This window comes from Rissa tridactyla, chromosome 3 (genome assembly GCF_028500815.1).
Source record: "Rissa tridactyla isolate bRisTri1 chromosome 3, bRisTri1.patW.cur.20221130, whole genome shotgun sequence".
NCBI lineage: Eukaryota > Metazoa > Chordata > Aves > Charadriiformes > Laridae > Rissa > Rissa tridactyla.
In genome coordinates, this window is record NC_071468.1 from 54,233,122 (window position 1) to 54,253,445 (window position 20,324).

General features: G+C 39.9%; 1 protein-coding gene across 6 annotated transcripts; it reads right to left on the bottom strand.

The window, feature by feature from the left end:
• Positions 1-792: 792 nt before the first annotated feature.
• On the bottom strand, positions 793-19,111 carry FBXO30 (F-box protein 30). 6 transcript variants are annotated; one of them, XM_054195465.1, is made up of 4 exons: positions 18,906-19,110; positions 14,135-14,239; positions 5,285-7,379; positions 793-4,417 (listed from the first exon to the last, which is right to left on the bottom strand). In XM_054195465.1, exons 3-4 carry the CDS (start codon positions 7,361-7,363, stop codon positions 4,214-4,216), a joined length of 2,283 nt encoding a protein of 760 aa, XP_054051440.1. In that variant the 5' UTR covers positions 7,364-7,379; positions 14,135-14,239; positions 18,906-19,110; the 3' UTR covers positions 793-4,213. The 6 variants fall into 6 exon arrangements, with proteins under 6 accessions (XP_054051440.1, XP_054051442.1, XP_054051441.1 ...); XM_054195467.1 differs by having other exon boundaries at positions 18,877-19,110; XM_054195466.1 differs by lacking the exon at positions 18,906-19,110 and adding an exon at positions 18,283-18,749.
• Positions 19,112-20,324: the final 1,213 nt, after the last annotated feature.

A 20,324-nucleotide genomic window follows, 5' to 3' on the forward strand; every position in this document is an offset into this window, starting at 1 on the left:
CATTCAACTTAGTTAATACAGAAATACAGGTAGCACTTGGAGACAGTTTACAACTAAAGCACGTTAGAGCTCAAATAGCAGCAGGGTAATTCCTGCTATCATGGAAAGATTGATAAATCATCAGTAAAACACAGTTGCAGCATGCACAAGTCAGAAACTCCCAGCACTCTCACAGTCCCTCACAGAAGGGTATCTATGCTGGGGCTGGATGCCTTCGTTATTTTAAGCCTACTTCTCCATTCAGTTTTCCTCTCCAGTCTGGATTACTGCTGCAATATTCACCACGTGCCGAACGGTCACACTATGAGAATCCCATTCTTCAAACAGTCTCTGCTTTACATGCCATAACTTTTTATATATACTATCTGAATCCTATTTTTTCCTCAGTGCTGTAAGCACCCACTAGATTTTGCTCATCTGAAGATGATCAAAGATGCCTGAACAGACATTCCGACTGAAGGAATTTAAATCAGCTTTCTGGTATTACAGCAAGCATCAAATTCTCCACTGACCTTAAACTTCATTTTAGGAAAGTACATTCAGCAGATAAGAGCCTATGAAGATAGTTTTAGCAGTAGTATTCTCAGGAAAACAAGCTAAAACGTACAGGAAAATCCTCTAGAATACTTTAATCATCAAGAAGTTAAAGTGCAACACAAAATATTTCCTTACACAGCAGAGTATCTAATCCAGTTACGGAGCGAGAAAAACAAAATGCTAATGTGGCCTGTCTAAAAAGTGAAATAGACACAAGTTTGTAATGGCTGAAATTAAACCATGAGTCACACCAAGTTACTTGACACAGTTTAGATTAATTTATTATCAGATCTATGTAGTATAGGTACATTTTTATTTGTAAAGACTACTGGTATACCCATATTAGCAAATAACAGGGCAAAAGGTCAATTTCTGGACAGTCTTCTAGTTTAATGAGGTTTTGGTTTAATGTTTTGTCATTCCACAAACAGTCTGAACTACAACCGTTAGCTAAAAAACACCCTAAATTTTTGCTTATGTACCATTTTAAGCAACAACTTTCTACAGAAAACTTTACTCATGAGACAATACACTGGAAGTGTTCTTCACAAACCGGTAGCCTAAGTGCATATCATATTGATCAGGTAATCTTTCCAACTTATTATTCAGAAAAAAACAATTAAAACAAACTTATGAGGTACCATATGAGTCTGCAATGTTATGAATGTTATGTAGCAAAATCTTTAATTGTGGAAGGAAATCTATGCTGCATAATAGACCAAAGCAATAGAAATGGGTGTATAGTCTAAAAAGGAATGACTGATCTTCATACCTAAGTGAATGTGAATACATATTAATCACTTCCAAATTCTGCAATGTTTAAATGTTTATAAATAGATTCCTTTATGATTTTTTGCGTACTTACTGCAATCCTATTGGCAGACATTGAGCACCATGTTTGAACACTGGAAGGCTGGTGATAAGCTTTAATAAAAGTACAATCATACTAAAAGAGAAACTCCAAAAGTTTTATTAGGATTTCAACAGACATTGCAAAAAAATATTGCATAATGATTGAAAACATAATATTTTAAACAAAGTAGCAATGTGGTATCAAGTAAAAGAAAGACTGGAACAGCTGTCTATATATGCTGTAAGGAAGATGTACCAGGAAAAGATACGACATTTTTAAAATTCAAGGGCAAATGTGAACAAGCCACATTTTGATAGACTGACTGTACACCTTAGATGTTTTACAAACTGCATAGCAGTGTAAAAAAAAGTTTTTATCTTAACTATATTGTATTCTTGCATTTAGAGCAGTTTACAAGGCAGAGATTTTGTTTACACATTGATTTTTTAATAGCTCTGGATTCTCATAAAAAATAAACTAATTTAACAAAAAGCCTGTATCTACATTTGAAAACAAAAGTGCATGTATTGAGAAATAGTGTTATTTCTTAAGAACACCACCGAGTACTTAAAAAGTTAATTTTAATAGATCAACAACTGATGATACTTTAGATGGAGATCTGCACTGTGCTACAAGCAAGATTCTACCAACACCAGCTCCTCTAACTGAACACCCTCTTTTCCTAAGCGACTGAGACACATACCTGTCTACCATACTTACCAGGGTTCTGGGTAGTTACAAAGAATGCCAAGTACCAAAAGCACCACATTGCTGACTAAAAAATACCAGTAACCCATGACAGATGTTTTAAAGTAGATTTAGCCATAAACGCAAGCATAAACTCCTCAACATTCAGGATCCTTTTCTGTTTTAAACACTGAAGAGCAGCAGCAAGCAGCCATTAGAGCTAAAAGACAAGAACCGATGAGAGTCTGTCTCCTGCCTTGTACTGAAGAATTTGTGGGTAATCAGCATTTCAATGCACTCAGAGAATGGTGGGCGAGGTGTGTGCGTGTGTGTTAAAATCCCGACCTAAAACCCAGTTGGGTATAGTCAGATTTGTACATGAATCTGGATTCTCCTTGCCACATAACTGTGGTAACAGCTAAGAATTACTGCAAATAAAACTTCTGTAGAGAGTTTACTCCTTTCTTCTTTACAAACAAAAAAAAAAAAAAAAAAGAGAAAGTGTGGAAAGAGAACATGTAGTTAAAGATCCAGGCAGAACTTCTGTTTGAGCTCTTGTAATTTCAACTCATGGCACTGAAGAACTAGATTTAATTTTTTTCTGGGCACCTGTAGCACTCTGGATAAAAAAAGGCAGTGAATGTTTAGCTGGACTGGACCCAGAATGGGAAATGTACAGATACCAAAGTTGTGAACTGCAGCCAGACTAGCCATAAACAAGTGTCCAGTACAGAAATTACGAGTAATAAATTTAGTCATTTTTGTAAACATCTCCTTCTTACTAATCTCTTATTTTTTCCTATAATGGAAACATGTACTGTATTTCTTTGTTCCAAGCTCTGGTTTGTTTCTGTTTTAGCTTTGTGGCACAGTTGCTAAGTGCAACAGGCTAGAGACACCAACACTAATACAAACAAGTTGGAAAGTCAGTTCAAGTTATTACAGTTTTGCTATACCAGGCCATTTTTCATAGCATGTATTCTCTGTTCACAAATGCTTTGTAAGGTCTTTTATTATGGAAGACTGGAAGCAAACTGGAGTTGTTAATTTAACAGATGCGGTTGAACATACATTTCTGATATGCCTTATGCAATTAACAAATCATGTCTCATCTTATGAAGATGATACATTTGCTATACATACCAGTAATTTAAAATGCTCCTCAAAAAAGCAGCAATTTTATAGACAAATTAACAGAAAAGGAGACAATACATCTCACAATACCATAAAACAAGTAAAGCCCTTTCATTAGCCGCATTATAAATTCATAACTGTTCATCACATACGTTGAATTTCTGACTGTTCAAGCAATTTAATCCTCAGCCAACTGCAGGACAAGGAAAAACGTTTTAAACATTTTATATCGATGTCATTGTAGGTGCGAAAGTAAAAACCAGTATTCCATGTTTTTAGCTCTAAAAGTTTTGCTCCCAAAAGTGAAATAACTGTTAATAGTTTAGAAGAAAAATAATCATTGTTGACATGTCAAAAGAAAGTTGTACTAAAAGTTAAGCTGCTGTAAATCTGAGTTCACTTAGATCATTCCTAAAAAAAATTTTTTTTAAAAAAGCTGATCCTAGATCACCTGTTAACTAGGAAGAGCACTAGAATACCAATTTCATGAGAAAAGATGCACTTAAAAGCTGTGTTTGAGACATCTACTATAAAGTTTTGGATTCTTCCTTATCTTTCAAGTATTTGGATTATAATTTGTTAAAAAAAATAGACCAAATACAGAAAGTACATTTGGTCAGGATTTTGTCTCACTACAATTCAGTGTTTCCTATCTAAATGTGCATACCATTTAGAGGCCATTTTTGAAATGTTATCAGTCAACAGCAACATGGGCACCAGTGAATCAGAAAACACACCTTAGGATTTTGTTCTTAAATTATATAAGTTAGATAAAACTACCCTGTCCAGCAAGTTCCGAATTTTTCAAATGTTAAGGCAACTTTCATTACTTTCCAGCTAAACAGTATTATAAAAAATAAATGTCACTTCAAACCTTATATACACAGTGACAGAGTAGATTTAGCCAGAAAGTATCTTTAGTACATTAATAAAGTGTCACGTAATATTACCGAGGTTATATCAGGTGCTTGAGTGTAGGTGCAATTGGAGTGGTTGCAATATTTAAAGTACTGGTTTCAAAACCGAGCGCAGTGAACGTCCTTCTTTAGTGAGTTCTCGTGTTACACACATACATGGCAGCGGAACAGCCTCCTCTCTTCTCTCTACTGCATTATAGCTACATTTCTTCAAGTGGTCAGCCATGCTTACGATGTCAGCAAACTTCCACTCGTTCACAGTACAGAAGGCTGTACTGAAGCGCCAAACCTAGAAAATAAGTTGCACTTAGGCTCAAAACGTTTTAAGATACCTGAACTCAGAGCAGGAAATTACATATTTGTGCTATAATACTTTCAAGCAATGTTTTGCGGCTACTATAAATCATACTAAAAATCAACATGACAAAAACATACAATGATAAATTTTATATGGCCAGTCCCAGGCTGATGCAGATTCCAAAGTCAGCTCTGAATACTGGGAGAATGGCAGGCAATACTTTTAACGTCTACAAAGTACATGCAATCAGAAGTTAAGTGACAAAATATTGCACGACCAGTCACAATGATCAATTTCTGAAATGATCAAGTTCTGCAATTCCAAATGATTGGTGCAGATACCCTGCAGTTCTGGGGATGGGGAATGGTGAAAACTGTATCACCCAAAGGCTGTAAGGATTGTTTACCTACTTAAGGCACTCAGTATCATGGCAAATGGAGAGGATCTCAACAGATGACCAAAAATTAAAACTGCTATAAACAGTATAAAGTCAAGAAAAGAAAACTTCGTAGGCAACTTTCTCCCTTTCGCGGAGTACTGATATTAAAGAAAATCATGAAGTAATCTTTTAGTGTTTTAAAATCTTGGTAAAATCAGAGGTTAATCTATTTACATCAAGTAAAAACTAGACAGATGCTATTTTAACTTCTGCTGCTTCAAGTGTGGAGAAGACTCAACCAACCTGATAGCAATTTTGATTAAACGTTGTTCTATATGACAGTCTCTTTCTTGAAGGGATATTATATCAAAAACCAATAATAACAATAGTGATCAAGGAAAAAACTAAGAGAAAAAAAAGTCAGAGACATGACCAATTTAATACCTTCCCTTTCACCTTCAAAATAAAAATTAACTTACCTTTTCTTTTATCTGCCAAGAAGAACCTCCATCAGGGTACTTTCTCTTCTCCCAAAGCAGTATCACCATTCCACGTGCTTGAAGCAAGCTTCCGCATACATCTCTCATTAAACGTGACACTCTTGAAAGCTGACATAAACTAAAGCCATCTAGAAAACTAGCAATGTGCTGCAGAACCTCAAAAGGCAGACTACTCAGATGGTCATTGTGTAGTCCAATTAAGCAGCTTTTTGCTGGTTCTACCAATACTGTGGATATACAAGGCTGAACTCCAAATGACCGTAAGTGGCGGTCATGAATAATTTTTGCCCCTTGTGTTGAAGGGCAAAACCTTCGTTGAGAATATGTACACCCATAATATGCCAAAGGACACCTCTGCTCCATCCAGCCATTGAGGCCAGCATGAATGTCACCATGCACATTCTTAAAATGCGATGAAAATTCATTCCTCCTAAACAACTGTCCACAAACAAATGTAAACATTGAACGCTGTTTTGTTTGGTATCTAGCCACATATTCCAATACCAAATCCAGTCCAAGGGTCTGGAATGGACTTGGATTTGAGAGCTGTGGGTTGGCATGATCACATGCAGAAGCTGAAGCTATTTCCCCCACCATTGTATTTGTGGCCAATATAGCAGATGGGAGAGAGAATGTCTGGGTCCCAAAGTCAACGTGATATACATCGACAGTGCGACTTTCTGATATCCCCCTACCTCCGGGAGAGTCTCCTAGGCAAAACAACAGAGCTGCAGTGATTAGATCAATCCCCTGAAGACCCATAGGATCTTCTGTTATCTCCAAATCTGACGTATCAACAGCCTTGTCTTCTTTCGGTGTAGACCAATAGTGGTTAACAAGGAATTTGTATGATCGATGCCGTAAAAGTGAAAATGCATCTATGTTTCTCAATTTTTCTTGCTCCACTTGCCTCTCTAACATTTCTTCTTCATTAGCATTACGGGGAAGTAGTACATGATTAACATTGCCATTAACTAAGTGATCAGCTGATATTACTTCTTTAAGTTGTGCTGTTACAGGGAAGGAGCTGCAAGACTGTAACGCTTCATCATCATGAGATTCAGTACATTCACCATTTGTTACACTGGATGATTTTGAATTGGATACACCAAGATCTTCATTCTGGTCCAACACCTTTGAACACTCATTTTCTACATGAAAGCCATTACACAGAAGTGAGGAGTTACTGAGGTTTAGATTTAAGTCATGTTTTTGCACTACATCATAACAAATATCACTAGAACCATTTTGCTCCATTTGCGAATTTTGACTCAGGCTATCGAAGTTAATTCCCCCAACTGCTCCTATGTTATCTTCATCTGGATATTCATGGTCAGAGTTTTTATCCTGAATAATGCCATTAGAAGCTTGTTCTTTAATCTCAATATCTTCTTTCATTTCACGTGGTGAAATGCAGAGTCTTGAACTTAACATATTAATGTCCCTTGTAGCAGTGTTCAGGATATCCAGAGCAGCAGCTAAACTCCTCGTTGTTTCTACAGTAGCTTGATAAAGTGCGCCATAGGACTCTTCATCTACAGGCATCAAACCATTTGAATGAACTGTATCTGGGGCACTTGATTTGACAGAGGTTTGCTCTCTGGGTTCTGGTATTTGATCACCTGCTTTTGACATCATAGTCGCTACTTTAAGTGATTCTAACAACATGCGCTGATCTTGAAGGGCTAAAGCCATATCTAGCTGCTCCACTTCATCAACATCTTTGCTCAGATTTTCGTAAGATTTTCGGTCTGCGTAACTGACTGGCCATCTATTCCACTCCATGGTACAACATACCACGCTTGCAGGACAAACTTCTAGATGATCAGCAATTTTATTTCGGGCTACTATGAAGGGACATCCAAAGCCACTATTCAAACAAGGCACTCTTTCAAGTGGACATAACATGCGATGTTCCTCAGCTTTACATGAGTGAAAAACCGCTCCACAAACTAACGGGCAGCCAATCAAATCACAGGAAACGCCAGGCTCTGGTCTGGTCATACAACGACGGCTGACACAGTTCACACAGTGCAAGTGCTGTTGATGTTCCTCCATGACTGTAAATCCAATTCTGAGTGAAAAGAAAGGAAACAAAAGCATAGAATATTTACTATTATTTGCAGCTTTGCATCCTCTATGTGCACAGGAAGATATATATTAACAGAATGTGAACTTATCAGTAGCCATTTTAAGAGAACAAGTATGTGACATTTTATCTCAAACAAATGGTGTTTAAAAGTTCACCTGAAAATTAAAGATACACATTTGTATCAGAGTTCAAGACCTAGTTTATGCATTTATTCACCAGGTATAACATATGCAACTTTGGTAAAAATGTTGTACAATCCTTCCCTCTGCAATAGCTCTTCCCCTGCCCATTGTAAATAGATGATTCAATTAAAAACCAAACATGATCCTTGACTGTGCCCTACTACCCAAAATCATAACCCATACAACTCTACAGAGTAGGGAGATGAAATAAAGGAAGCCAGATTCATTCTCATCTCCAGTTCTCTAAATTAAATGGAGGCAACCTATTTCCTGGACTGCTTGCTACCACCTAAACTTCTGACACCTTCTTCATGCATTCTGTTTAAGGCAATCTGCAGCTCTCAGCACGTATCTCAGTCCCCTGCCATGTCCCATTCTCCCCTCTCCATGTTTCTGACAGACAGCAGTCCTTTACAATAGCTCTTCACTCCTCTGTTTTTCTTCATCTATAGCCTATAGCTCCTCCCTTATTTCTACAGTAGCTGTTGCGTAAGGGTAGCAATTACACTACACATTAAATAAGTCCTTTTATTTCACTAAAAACTTTCACATAAAACTTTACTACCCAACATGGTCCTATGTTTACCTCCAGTTCAACCCACAAAAGTTTTGTTTTTTTTTTAATGCATCCTATGACCATCCTGATTACAATACCAGCAGTTCAAAGTGTAAGAGTAACACAACAACTTTACATAACACAGCCAAGTAGCAATAAAAATCCAAATAAAATTAATTGCAAAAATCTATTGTAAGATGTTGACATAAAGAAAAAAAATCAGTTCTTTGTTGTGGCACGGAGAAGAAAAAAATGAAGAAAAAAAAATAAAGAAGAGAGTACACTTTGCGTCTTTGTACCACACTTTGAGAAGCTCTGGAACTGCTCACTAGCTGGAGTGCAGACCCATGCAAATGACCAAGCTCTCCCCTATGATCTAACAAACTCCCTCTCAGAAGTGATACCACAAGGGATTACAATTCACAGATATCAGAGAATGACTTGCACAGAGCCAAATCTCAAAATACCGTGTCAAAAATACAGTGGTCAGTTCCACCTTTTCCTCACTCCCCACCCTCCAGCAATTTTCTGGAAAAATAAAATGCTTACAGAATTTAAGATTAATAGAAATGGTTCCTTATCTTATTCTACTACCCAACAAGTGCTCTCATGCATTGCCTTCAGACTAAACACTTCAGTTTTAATGCATTAAAACTTCTTAAATTAAAAATACTCTAAACTGTAAAAATAAAACTGATTAGTATTATTCCTTTTGTTCAAATTGAAGGTAAGAGGAAACAAAACTGCCTTTTAGACACTCCACTTTAAATAATTTAAAGCATTTAAAGTCTATGTGACACTTCACTCGTATTCTTTTAATACTTCGAAATTAATGCCAACTTTAAGTAGCAATCAGTCTCATCTCCCCATCTGTCGTAATCTGGATAACTCAAATATTTTAGCCACCCACTCTCCTGAACACTTCTAACAAAGAAGCATATGTGCTACACTTAGCAGGCAAAACACAGCTGAATTTTCCCCACCATACTTTAGCATTTATATACTGAGTAACAAGTAAGTTTCGAAGAAATTGTCAAGTGCATCAGTCACTGAACTCAGTGACTGACTGACTGACTTGCTAAACATTTTAGCAAACCCTTCTGGCACACAACCTGCTTTCAACTTGCATAGTAAGTCAGATAGCATCTACTGCAAAGAGCTGAAACATGTTCAGTAAAGAATGAAAAAATTATTTGACTTCTCTGAGATATTTTTAGTTCTTCCAGCAAAGCCCTCTCTAAGAAATTCCTGCCAAATACAGCAGCATACCTGTTGCTAGACCAAAGAAAATTTTAGTATTGCATCAATACTGAAAACAGACTCCAGTTTTCCTCAAGGCAACAGGTAAGCAGAGATCAAAAGGAAGCTCTTAGGTTATGTATGTATTTTAAAGCGCTTAACACAAAATAGAAACAGCCCTAAAAAAGCCAATTGCTAGTTCATAATGCAAGAGCCCTCACAGAGCCCAGCCCTTGCTTCATGTATCTAAAGACAGTCCCACTCCCGTAAAACAAGTAATCTGGTAGCAGTAAGGCTTAATGTAATCAGTTACCCTCAATTATGTTTTCAAATAAAAAAATTAAATATATATATAGATATTGTTTATTGCAAAAAGCTATGCACCCTGCTCATTTTAAGATGGCCAGAAGTGAGCCACTTCTCAAGCAGAGGCCAGGTGTCTTAGTTAGCTCACACTGCTATGGTAGCCCTGTTGTATTGCTTGTAGGCCAAAGCTGACCCACATGCAGACAGCTCAGAATGCAGTCAAACTGAGTTGAGTTTGCCTGCACCATTTGTATAGACATACCCTAAATTAGTCAACCATCGCTAAATACTATCTTTAAATAGCCTACATGAGCTTACACAGAAGAACATTCTATTAAGACAGTAAAACATCCTCCTCCCTAGCACACTATCTTGGTCTTTAAAAGATTGTGAAACCCAAGTTGAATGATGATACTGCCTCTTGCATTGGTCACTAAGTTTGATATTAGCTGCCATTTCTCTTAAAATTCAAATCCTTTTGCTCCGTAACTAAATATAGAATTTAAAATCTCTTTGGACATCAGTAGACCATCAGCAGGACATTCAGTAAAATTCTGTGTCCTGCTCACAAGCCTTAACTTCACAGCACCTGCTGCAGGACTTCAATTTAGTCAGAATGTCACATTTTATTTATAGCTTACTACAAAGTCCTTTCATATACATTAAATGTTCTTTTCTGCATTTTTAATTTTAAATAAATTAATATAATTAATATAATAGAATAAATTTAAATAAATTTAATAAACTTGGGCTTCAAACTCAACAACTGTTTTGGATGTGATGAGTTCCTGGATTGCCTAAATTAGTTAAGGCTTTTGATATAATTCAATTATTAAATTGCAAATCAAGTCCAAAGCCAAATGACTCTATCAAACTGGTGAAATAAATGGATTAAGACCTTAAGAATTAGCACATTCATTAGTCAACAAATGGTCAGGACTCACTCCACATCATAAGCTAACCTTGGTGAACCACAGAACTTAGCACCTCTTTGATTTATTGATTAAGAGCATCCACATGTGAATCATTTTCCTTTCAGGAACAATAACTGATATATCACTAGTCCTACACCGAGAACAAGAACCACCCTCTTCCCAAAAACTTCCTTGTAAATGAAAAAACTGTTGAGTAAAGGGGAGATAAGGAAAACTCTTGATGGAGTGTTTTCATTTACTCTGATACAGAAAATTGAAAGGGCTAGCAAAGAGTGTCATTGCTGACCTGAAGAAAAATACCTGTCATTAAAACATGTACTAATAATATTTACAGTGTTTATACCCCATTGTGTTCCTTGCAACAGTTTGGTGAGAAGATAGAGTGTCAGATCAATGACTATAGCAAGAACAAACAGCTGTCCTTTTCTGATAGCGCAATGTCAGCAACTAGCTTCAGTTCATATGAGATGCTTAAGTACACACACTTGACTGTTACTAGCAGAGAAACCTAAAAATACATCCCGTTCCAGTGAGGTGACCACTGCTCTCACAGTTTGTGCAATCACTTGATGTTATTGTACATAGTATACAGTCAGCTGACCAAATCAGCCAGAACATGCTTTGAAAATCTGTCATAATTAAAAGGATTAAAATTCCAGCTGCTACAGCCACATGATTTTCAGTTGCTGTTGTAACACAAACATTAAAATAGCATAATAAAGGTTTCAGTCACCACACAATACTTCAGCTGCAAGTGCGAGCTCTCACTTTCTTCTACACCACAAGGTATAAGGAGCTGTATGTACTTAGCACTGTCAAACCCAAAGCCTACTTACTTACTCTCCCCTACGTGAATTCTTTGGTGCCAATAAGGCAGGAAATCACAGCAACTCTTACTGCTATTAGAACCCTCCACTACTCAGCCACCTTTTATTCACCAAACCTATAAAGCTCATCTATCTTCGAGACTCTTCCCTCTATCAAATGCGACTAAATAGGCCAACAGGTTCTTAAATTACTGGTTCAAAGAAGTCGAAGAATAGAGAGACACAAGCAGTACTTCAGGTTTAAACTCCCAGGAGCATCCAAACCCACCCACAAGTAGTCAAACATATGCAAACCATTCTAAAAAATTCCCTTTTGTTTCAAGATTGCCATAATTCTGAATCTTCCATCTTTTACCCATGTATCGGGCTAAAAGAGTGGCTAACAAGTCTGGTAAGATGCAGAAACTTTCAGAGAGGAAATGGCCGAGTGAGAGAGATTTAATTGATAGGTGGTTAAAAAAGGAAGGGTAAGGAAAAATAGGGCAAGAAGTAGAGTGCAGTATAAAAAAAAATAAAATTAAAAAAAAGAGCTTTAGAATATTCTGCCAAAATAGAATTGGCAGTACGACAGATAATTACTGAACAAGCTGTTTTATTTTTCTATATCCTACCATGCATGGGAGAATAACTATCATTCATCTTTACTAACAGGTCTAACTATCAAATGCTTTGAACAAGCTTGCAGTCTTCTAGAAGGTATGTTTTCCTTGTCTTGCCATCCCTATCCTGCACAAAAAGTATAACTGTTTTCCTATCTAAAGGCCAACACCTCAGTCTATTACTACAATGGCATGGCTGCACTAACTTTCTATGTTATGCATGTTATGCTCCCCTTTTGGGTTTGGGGGTGCTGTTTGGGTTGGTTGGTTTGAGGTCTTTTTTGATTTATTAGTTTTCAACTAACTGATTAAAAACATGAACCAGAGGTTCAGCAAGATGTCTTCGACATCATTTCAACTGAAGAATGGCAAATGCCACCACTAGCTGCCATCCCTGCTTGAGGATGCTCTAATTCTGCTCCTCAAGACTCCACGAAGTCTAAGGTTAAACAGTCCCATCCTGACAGTTCTCCAAAGCCAGTGCAGCCATTGTCCTTATATTAGGCAGCTGGATACCTCAAATCCTTCTTAAATGTCTCTCCATAGGACTGGGAAGGCAGGGAATAGGGACATACAGCAAAATTAATCTAATGCTACACTAATTTCCAACTACTCTTTAAAATGGTAAATTCAAAAGAACAACAACAAACAATATTACAAACTGCGAGTTATTAATGTGAAATAACATGGCTAAGAGGTGATAAATTTAAAGGTATGTGCTTCAGTTGTGCAGGTAATAGAGTAGTACATGTGGCCCTATTTTAATATCCTATATACTAGGCAATCGTTCTTTTTTTACACAATTTCTCTGATTTGAAAGAGAAGTTCCTGACAGTAACTTTGTGAAGCCTTGTATTTCTTTAAACTAGTTTACATCAGACATACTTTTAGGAAGTAGAACCCTTTCAGATGCCACACTTAAAGTCTCAGCCTTACGGGATACAAATTACCCCACCTCCCACACCCAAGTTCATAAGGACAACCCTGGATTCTGTTACAACTAGGCAGATCAGAGAAGTTAAAAATATATTCAAAACATTTGGACAGACACATTTTCACTGCATTCTTAAACATAAATTCATCCACAACAAAGAAGAGAGCATCTTCCCTGCCTGGTAGTGACTGCACATATTGGACATACTAGAATGAGTCTACATTATTTTTTTGTGAATCACTGAACACATGAGAAGGAGCTTCAATTACTAAATCCTAAGCTACTATACAAGTAGTATGCTACTTCTACCATTATCATCATAGTCTAGAGCAATTTATATGTATTACACGAAAGAAACAGAAAAAGGTCATACTCAAAACACAGTTTCTTATTGCAAGGAAAAAACCTCAGGGGGATACAAACTTCTGGAAAGATTTAGTTTTACCAGTGACTAGCATCAAAGGATTATGTACCAATTACTTTTTGAAGCATAAGTTGAAGTTATCCATCCACCTCAAAAAAAAAACAGATCAAAACAAAAAGAAACTTCTAACTACAATAAAAATAGCGAGCATTAGAATTATAATGAAGTGCAACTTTTCTATGTCAAACTTATAAAGAAAAGCTCTTCCATGTCTGCTCTGCCCTAAACATCCTATTACAGGAGCTGACCTGTATTTTGCATTCTTTTGAGTAACACTTTTGGAGTTCCTTTCTCCCCAGTGCCAAACCATCATCCTCCCATTCAGAGAATTCAGTGAGGTATTTCCTCCCAAATCATTGCAGCCAAACAAAAAATACAATTCAAGGGGAAAATGACCCAAAGCAAAACACTGCTTTGACTGAAGTGGACCCTTAACACTGATGCCCTACGTGTCTAGCTTTGTCCCATTTTAGAATACAAGCTCTGATGGAATGATAGAACACTTTCTTCTATCACTATTAAACTCTATGAGTGTTAAAAATCGAAACCGAAACTACTAGGCTTTTCCTTAGAGTACTTTTGTGACAGATGTGCCATGCATTCTTGTCCCCTTGACACATTCCCCAAAGAAGAAACCCTAAGGCCTCAATGTGCATTTGGCCACACACTGACACAGGACAACCACACCAGGAACAGCTACACTTGCTGCATGGCTCAGGCACAAAAGCACTCTACCTGTTCAGATGGTGACAGGGCAGAATGAGCTAGAGAGCCAGTAGATTTCATGTGTAAAGAACTTCTGAACTTGAACGCAGTGCGACTCCTTGATTGCTGCAGGCTCTGCAAGAAATGAGATCAGAAGTAAGGTTTCATTTCAGGTGTACAGATTGCTTTCCATATGCACAATCCTCTGTAAAGGTCACGTGCTTACACTATCTGGAGCTCCAAACGTTGAAATATTTTGCAGGTTTTATGAAAAAATAAACAAGTTTTTAACCGACTTTTCAAGTACAACCTAAGTTCTATCATTTTATCTTATTGCTAGCTGTTAGTCACACTAGATGGTCACCTATTGAGATTTAAGGCTAGAAGAGATTTATATTAAAAGTTATATTCTGACTTACTTAATTCTTTCGTTTGGCCCACCAGGAGCCAGTTAAAACAAAACAAAACGAATTAAATATTACAACAGCTGGAGAACAAAAAAAAATAAAAATGAAAGTTTGATTCTTTTACAAACTGCATTTCCGTCTAGTTAAAATTTGTCCAGCTTCAGTCTTCAGACATAAGAACTTATTAAGCAGTTTCTTCATATTAAAAAGCTCTTTACTATAACAAACTGCTGCTTCCATATGCTCACACCCACAGATTATCCCTAAAACTTAACAGAGGTGGAACCGCAGTGAACAATGATATCCTCATCCCCAGATACCATCTCACAAATCCTTCAGGAAAACAGAAAAGAAAATAAGCCATTTATTAGAAATTAGAAACAGAACCACTGGAAAAAATAATGCATTGTCTATTACAGTAGGTAGTTTTACCCACCCAAAAGAAGCCAAAAATAAATCCTTCTTCTTACATAATATTTTAATTCATAAACATTGTTGCAGAATTCCTGACCTTTGTATATTTACAGAGATCAGGCCAAAAATCTTGTTAATATACCGTTTCAGGTCTTACTACACAAGTTTAACCAGTTCCCATAGCAAAATAAGAAAACAACTTTAAAGTAAATTGAATGTGAACACAATTGCTCTCCAAGATCCCAGACTGAAATGCAGATGTTATGTAGTCTGTGCATATAAGGTGATTTTTTCTATTAAAAATACACCCTTGTTAGTAGAAGATGGCCTGACCACTTTACAGCAAAAATATATAGTACAAAAAAACCCCACATTTAACAGACCCCCCACTGCAACAGATAATACTAAAGTAGAAAAGATGAAGTTTGCCCTAAAATATTTTGAAAAATTACAAAGTAGAACAAAAAGAATAGGAGAACAAGAACAGACACCGTATTAACTACTTTAACCTATTTTTTCAGATATTTCACTTTCTTACCTAATGAAAGACATTTTTTGCAGCACCTGTTAGGCTTTTTCCCCTTCCAAGCTGCTTGGTTTTAAAACCAACGGAAATAGTAAAAAATATCAGTTTCAAAGAAAACTATTTTCTAAACAAAAACTCACCTATCTCAAATAGTTGATGACAGGAAGCTGGGAATATATCTCATAATGAGCATGTTATACCAGCTCTTTCAATATTTTTTAACCTGAATGAAGAACTGGAAAACACAAAGATCTACACTACACTTTTGTGCAGGGTTTTAGGATGTACAATGAGTCATCAATTTCTGATCTCTAATCCCAGTCAGACTGCCTTTTCCAAATGTCAACAGGCTTGGTGCTATTACTTTTCCCCCAAAGACTCCAGCTGAACATTCCCATCCAAACACATTCCATAGCTGATGACAATAGTGACTCAGCTAAAACTAGGTTTTCTAAGAGCATTACAGCTATGCCAATAAAGCATACTCCTAAAAAGATCCTGTTTGCAATGAATCTGTCACTACGACAAGTTACTCTGTCCCATAGGACTTCTGGAAAACTACAGTTTCTACTAGAGATGCTTCCAAATAGACAAATAAATAAAAAGCTTAAACTTCAACAAACAAACTAAACACCACCCGCCTTCTGGCACCTATGTAATGAAGTCTGAACCAAGCATCACTATTCAACCACCAACCTGAACCACTACCTTAAGTTTTATATGAAGAGCTATAACTGTGCCAATTAGAATTTTACCTCACTGAGCCTCTCGCTCTCATGCCTTACGTTTTCATCATGATTTCACATTAAGAGCTTAGATCAATGTTTGGCATTTGGTAAAGAACAGCACAGCCTACTCAATTAGATGTTCTACAGACTGTAAGGGTTTGCAGAGTATTTTAGATTCAAGTAGCATTAACAGATTACAATAAAATTAAAACAAGACACCAAGCCTCACCTCAACAACTATTAAAAACAGTAGCTTGCAAAGTAAGTCAGAATCTAGAGCTTCACTGAAACTTTAACTCTCTTGGCCTGTTTTAGACCAGTTTATATTACAAGATATTTTCAGTCTTTTTCCCCTCATTCAATATTGAGGCTAGGTAGTGCCCAGACACTTAGGACAGCTTACATAGGATTTCTCTGTAACCCTCACTTAATAATGTAACTACTTGTTTATTTGTGGTCTGTTCAGGAATACTTACTCCTTATACAATCTAACCATCTCACCAACAAGTACTCTAGTTATCTTTATTCTTATCGTGAGATAAGGAAACTGAAAGAGAACTGTCACGAGTATAATGATCACTAGATAAATGATTTCCTGATCCCATCTCTATACCATTGGATCTCATTGCCAGAGGCAGACAGCATTTGCCTCATTTGAGACAGAGCTCACCAAATAAATAGGTCTATCAATGGGAAGGAAAATTTATTTGTTCTTCTTAGTTCAATTGGACTGAATACAATGCATAAGTTTGTTACAATGCTGAAATCCACAGCAGCTACAGGAGCTCACTTGAAGACTAATAGCCATAGGCTTTCTTCTTCACAAAGGTACTACAAGACACTCTTCAGGACTTAGGTCAAAAACCTGTTTGTCCAAAAACGTGCAGAAGTCTTGCCCAGAGAGTTTCCAACCAGGTATTGCTAGTTAAACTCAGCATTTATTCTGCCCATTACACTTCTAACATCAAAGTTGGAGGCAAGGAAAATATAATCCAAATTTAAGAAGTCAATTGAGTAAAAGAAGAATTTAGTACAAAAGAAAGAACATTAAAGAAGCTGCTTTTGCATAGCCCTTGCCCAGTCTGCTGGTATTCTCCTGTTCTCTAACACCTTCTAGCTTTGGAAAAGAATGAGACGGAGACCCCACAAAAGTCTCAAGCTTGCAATACAACCCCAATTCAGCCTTTGAATCTCTTTCTTCACTGGATTAAACTGGATCACTATGGAGAAATTATGCACAGATATTTACATGCATATAGAGAGGAAGATGGATTAAAGTTGCTGGTGTATTTTTCAGTGTTACAGTTGCTTACTAACCAAAGTTCTTTTAATAATATTTTTGTACTTTTTGGGAAAGGGGTGGAGAGGGGAATATCATAAATAAGCATAACTAACACCCATATTAACAGGGATGCATGAACCTTAACTCTCCAGATCACAGCACAAGTTAAAGTGTATGACATTAACACACAGCAGAAGGCAGAAGCTGTCCAGGCAAAGGACTCAGCCATGGAGTGCTACACACCAATTCTAGGGAAAGCAGAGGGAGATCTCTTGCCTAAAGCACTAGGCACAAGCATAAGCAAGGTGATGCTGTTGCTACAGCAGCACATGCCCAGTTTTGGATTAGTATGCTAAAACACACTTATTCTGGCACATTAACAACATAATCAGCAAAAGGGAAACAAGGATTATGAAAAGCTCCTCAGCCAAATCCGAGGAGAACTTTAGAGAACAAAAGAAAGCCGTCTCTCCAGCCCACGGGTTTTCTCCCTGGAGAATTCAGAAGACCTGCTGCAAACAACAGTGGCGCTAGAACTTTTGGAAGTGAGGCCACACAACTGTTTCGATGCGTGCGCCGTTCAACAGGCTGCTGTCATCTATCTATATGCTTCCGATTGCCGACCTGTGGGGTTACAGAAGTACGACTACGCATCCTTCTTCGCTTTCATAAAGGAGGAAAAAAAAGGTTTCAAAGCATGTCAATAATAGCCACCAAAGAACGAATTGAGAGAAAAGACAAACCTCCACCTCTTGCCTGCTCTGAGCACTGCTACTCGGAATACACGAACACGGGGGATTAGAGAAGGATTTCAGCAATACCTCTGGATTATTTGCTCTCTTCCCCTCTCCTTCCATGCAGAGACTCTCCGACTGCAGTCTCGACAGCACCGGGCAGACCCCGGCCCTACCCCTTTCCCACGTACTATCGCGACACCCCGGACAGCGCTGGCAGCACCCCGGGGCGAAGAGGAAGCGGCAGCGGCAGGGCTCGCTCCGCCGCCGTCGCCGCCCGCTCCCGGAGGCCGCGGGCCCGCAGAGGGGCCAGACGCGGGGGCGGGGCAGCCGGCGGCCACCCTACATGGCACGTTACCACCGGCACACACTCAGCACTTTGGGCCCTGCGGAAGCCGTAGCAGGGGGAGCCGGCAGAGAGGAGGGGACACCGGCGAAACACGCACACCGAACCCCCCGAGGCCTCCGCCAGGGGCTGCGGACAGCGCCGCCCCCGCCTCCCGGCCGGGACCTGTCAGGGACGGCGGTGAGCCGCCACCAAGCCCCGGCAGCCCCCGCCCGGCCGCGGCCCCGGGCGCTCGCCCCCGCCGGGCGGCCATTTGTTTACCACCCGGCTGCCAGGCAGCTGCCGCCAGCTAGGAGTGGGACGCGGCCCCGCCGGGGGCGCAGGCCCCGGCTCACCCCGCCGTCGGCGGACAGCTGCGGCTCACCCGTCCCCGTCGCTCGGCAGGAAGGAGGCCACGCAAGAGGCGCACAAGGCTGCGTCGCGCCTCGCCCTTTCCCCCGCCGGCCTCTCGCCGCCGCGGCGCTCGCTTCGCTTCGCCTTCTCCCGGCCCGGCCTCGCCTCACCGCCCGCCGGGCTCCCGCGCGGCACCGCTGCCGGCCGCGCCCCCAACGGCCGCGCGGACGGCCGGTCGCGCGCACTAGGGCGAGCGAGCGAGCGCGCGCGCGGGGTGGTGCGCTGAGAGCGCGCGCGGCGATACGGCGCCGACTCCGCCTTCCCACCCCCACACACCCCCCTCGCGCAGCATCGAGGGGCGGGGTGACGCCATGGGGGCGCAATGCCCCGGATGTCGCGTTCTGGGCGGCGCGCGTGCGCCGTGGGGGAACCGTTGCCTTCAGAGTGTGTGTGTGCGCGCGCCCGGGCGGGTGGGCAGGGTGTGTTGTCGAGGCGTGCGTGTGGCCTGGGGGCTGTTGGGGCCGGGCCTCACCTCAGTCCCTCTCGCCCCACACAAACAGCCCGGCCCCAACGGCGAGGGAGAGGTGCCCCCACGGGGCCCTGGGCCCGGCCCTGCCTTCCCTTCCCCAGCCAGCCTTGGAGCCAGCGTCACCTGGCAGCGGGGTTACTGCTCATGAAGCTGCCCTGAGCCTCAGTGGGCTGCCGCTGCTGGCGGTGGAACGGGCAGGGCCTGAGGGGAGGGCGCAGCTGCTGCTTTTTGGCCAAACAACTCCCTCCACTTGCCTTAGAGCGCTGGTGGATGCAGCGGCACTGGGCCTTGCTAAAGCTGTCACCGCAGCAAAACATTTCATGCCAGCCAGTTCAAAATACGCATTGCTAGTATCACCAAGAGGCATAGATAATGCTTTTCTTGGTGCATGTTTGTCACCCTGCAGGCTTCTAGAGTGCTGAGCAAAGGGGTTTTCCTAGAAACGGGGGTATTGAGCCTCCCTTTGCAGGTTCTACACTTTAGTCTATGGAAGCCAACTGTTCAGGGGGCTGTAGCTAGGCAGGAGTTCCACAGGGTGTTACAGCTGTAGGGGTCCTTATTCCTGATGTGCATGTCATGTTTTGAGGGGATGCAGTGTGTCTTGTGGGCCTGAGAGAAAAGCAATTTAGACCATACCCTTTTTTCAGAAGGAATGCACAAGGGTAAACATATTTTTTGACTGCAGAACATACAGGTTGGGAAGATTAGTTTGCTAATTCACAAGACATAGTATTGTTTCTTTAGACTTCCCGTTGAAAACCTTGTTTGTCTGCACCCAGTTTCCAAAGACCTTTTTTCCCTGCCATCTGTGTAGATTTCTGTTTGAAGGAGGTTGTAGATGTTTAAGAGCAAGCCAAATAGATTCTCTAAATCTCTTAGTGCTTAACCCAAGTTTAGAGGGGAGTAAGTAAAGGATGTGAC